This window comes from Populus nigra, chromosome 15, assembly GCF_951802175.1.
Source record: "Populus nigra chromosome 15, ddPopNigr1.1, whole genome shotgun sequence".
In the NCBI taxonomy this organism is placed as follows: Eukaryota; Viridiplantae; Streptophyta; class Magnoliopsida; order Malpighiales; family Salicaceae; genus Populus; species Populus nigra.
In genome coordinates this window covers 371,613-373,654 of record NC_084866.1, presented here as the reverse complement: position 1 = coordinate 373,654, position 2,042 = coordinate 371,613, and the positions used below count along the sequence as shown (strand labels likewise).

The 2,042-nt window shown below is 37.2% G+C and overlaps 1 protein-coding gene across 1 annotated transcript; it reads left to right on the top strand.

Annotated features, from left to right (window-relative positions):
* Nucleotides 1-373: 373 nt before the first annotated feature.
* On the top strand, nt 374-2,042 carry LOC133674098 (transcription factor MYB41-like). The gene is made up of 3 exons (XM_062095083.1): nt 374-637; nt 748-877; nt 977-2,042. Exons 1-3 carry the CDS (start codon nt 505-507, stop codon nt 1,887-1,889), a joined length of 1,176 nt encoding a protein of 391 aa, XP_061951067.1. The 5' UTR covers nt 374-504; the 3' UTR covers nt 1,890-2,042.

Genomic DNA, 2,042 nt, shown 5'->3' with positions numbered 1-2,042 from the left:
TTTTTTAACACATAATGTGAGCCTATGTAATTTTAAAGTTTAAAAAATTTTCATTTTAAAAATTATGTTAGAAAATAATATAAATTATATTTTAAAATATCATCTAACAATTTAAGTTAATTATTAGTTTAAGATGTTTCTTTTAACAAATATAATTTCTCTTATTCTTTTAATCTTTCGAAATAAAACTTCTTAGTAATATTGAGGTGGTGAGAACTTGGAAAGACAAAAAAGCGTTCGGAAATCTGAGAGCAAACATTTAATTTTCATAAATGTATGGGGTCCTGTCGGATAGTGGTGAATGATGATGTGGTCCTATTTATAGCTTGCACGTTCAATTCTATCTTTTGTATGTATTATTGGTTCAATTCATTACAAATACAGTGAACTCACACTGTTTGACAACGAATCTATGCATACCATCAATAATAAAAGCCAAGAGAAAGCAGCACCGCAATCAGAGGACAGAGAGGAGGCAGTGAGAGCAGGAGGCGAGAGGGAGAAATGGGAAGAAAGCCAGGTTGTTCAAAGGATGGTCTCAACAAAGGAGCGTGGACACCTCTTGAAGATAAAATGCTTATGGATTATTTAAAGATCCATGGTGAAGGCAAATGGAGCAATATTGTCAAAGAAACAGGTAATTAACAAATGATTACATACTCTATATATACATGCTGTGCATGAGTAATAGAATGTTATTAGGATGGAAGAATTGGGCTGTATCTGATGCATGCATTCATATTGTAGGACTTAAGAGATGTGGAAAGAGCTGCAGGCTTCGTTGGATGAATTATCTGAGACCTAATATAAAGAGAGGCAACTTCTCTGATGATGAAGAAGACCTCATTATCAGGCTGCATAAGCTCTTAGGCAACAGGTGTTGTGTACATGCATTATTATTTCTTCCAAATGTTTTATTATTTATGGATATGAATGAGTGATACTTGGTGAATTCCTCCCCCTCTTTTTTCGCCAGATGGTCTCTGATAGCAGGAAGACTTCCTGGACGAACAGATAATGAGATAAAGAATTATTGGCACACCACTATTGCTAAGAAGGCACAGCATAGGCAACTCCGGGGGCAGCCGAAAGTCGATAGGAAACAAATAGCATTGGGATCTCAAAATGGGGCAGCGTCAAATTTAAAGAATCAGAGCACCATTGAATCACAGTGCTCTACCGGGATGGTTGCTGCCACTACTACATTACAGGAAAACACAGCTCAAGATCATCAAGATAGTATTGCAATCCCAAAATCCACCAAAAGCGACTTGCAACTTGATATGCCTAAGACAAATGAAAATGAATCATCAAGCAAGGGGTCTCAAAATGGGGCAGCATCAAATTTCAAGAATCAGAGCACCATCGAATCACAGTGCACTACCGGGGTGGTTGCTGCCACCCCTACATTACAAGAAAACACAGCTCAAGACCATCAAGATAGTATTGCAATGGCAAAATCTACCAACAGCAACTTGCAATATGATATTCCTAAGACAAATGAAATTGAATCATCAAGCAAGGGGTTGGCATCTGGGGAGGATGATAATTCATCCAACATTATGATGTATTACGATTACATGGAGGACTTCAGCAAGATTCTTGATTCAGACTTCACAAAGTTTAGTGACATCCATGATATTATTAGCACTGACCATCATTCCAATAACACCATTGAGGCAAACGGCGATCATCATGGTGTCTCTATTAACGGATGCAAATCAAGAGAAACAGCAGAGTTTCCTGGGAAATTATTGGAGTCGGATCATTGGTCTAGTAATAAATGTATTCAAGCTGACCAAGGTTTTGATTTCATGTCATTGCTTTCATTTCTTGATTCAACCGATGACGAATGGACAGCAGATGCTTTAGGTACTAAAGTACTTTAGGTTGTTTTTATGTCCTCGTTTTTGAAGAAATCTTGAGTCCGAATCTCAGCCTTGTAACGCAAAAATAAATAAAACAAAGAAAAGCGTCTCGCAGTACTGTGCATCGATGTGGTACAAGATGCTGTAGCTGAATATGATTGAACTCTTTAGTTA

Excerpts from the sequence above, each read along its gene's own strand:
- LOC133674098 (XM_062095083.1), top strand. The coding sequence starts at position 505 with ATGGGAAGAAAGCCAGGTTGTTCAAAGGATGGTCTCAACAAAGGAGCG. Across the intron at positions 638-747 it reads CAATATTGTCAAAGAAACAG|GACTTAAGAGATGTGGAAAG; the intron begins GTAATTAACAAA and ends TTCATATTGTAG. Across the intron at positions 878-976 it reads CATAAGCTCTTAGGCAACAG|ATGGTCTCTGATAGCAGGAA; the intron begins GTGTTGTGTACA and ends TTTTTTCGCCAG.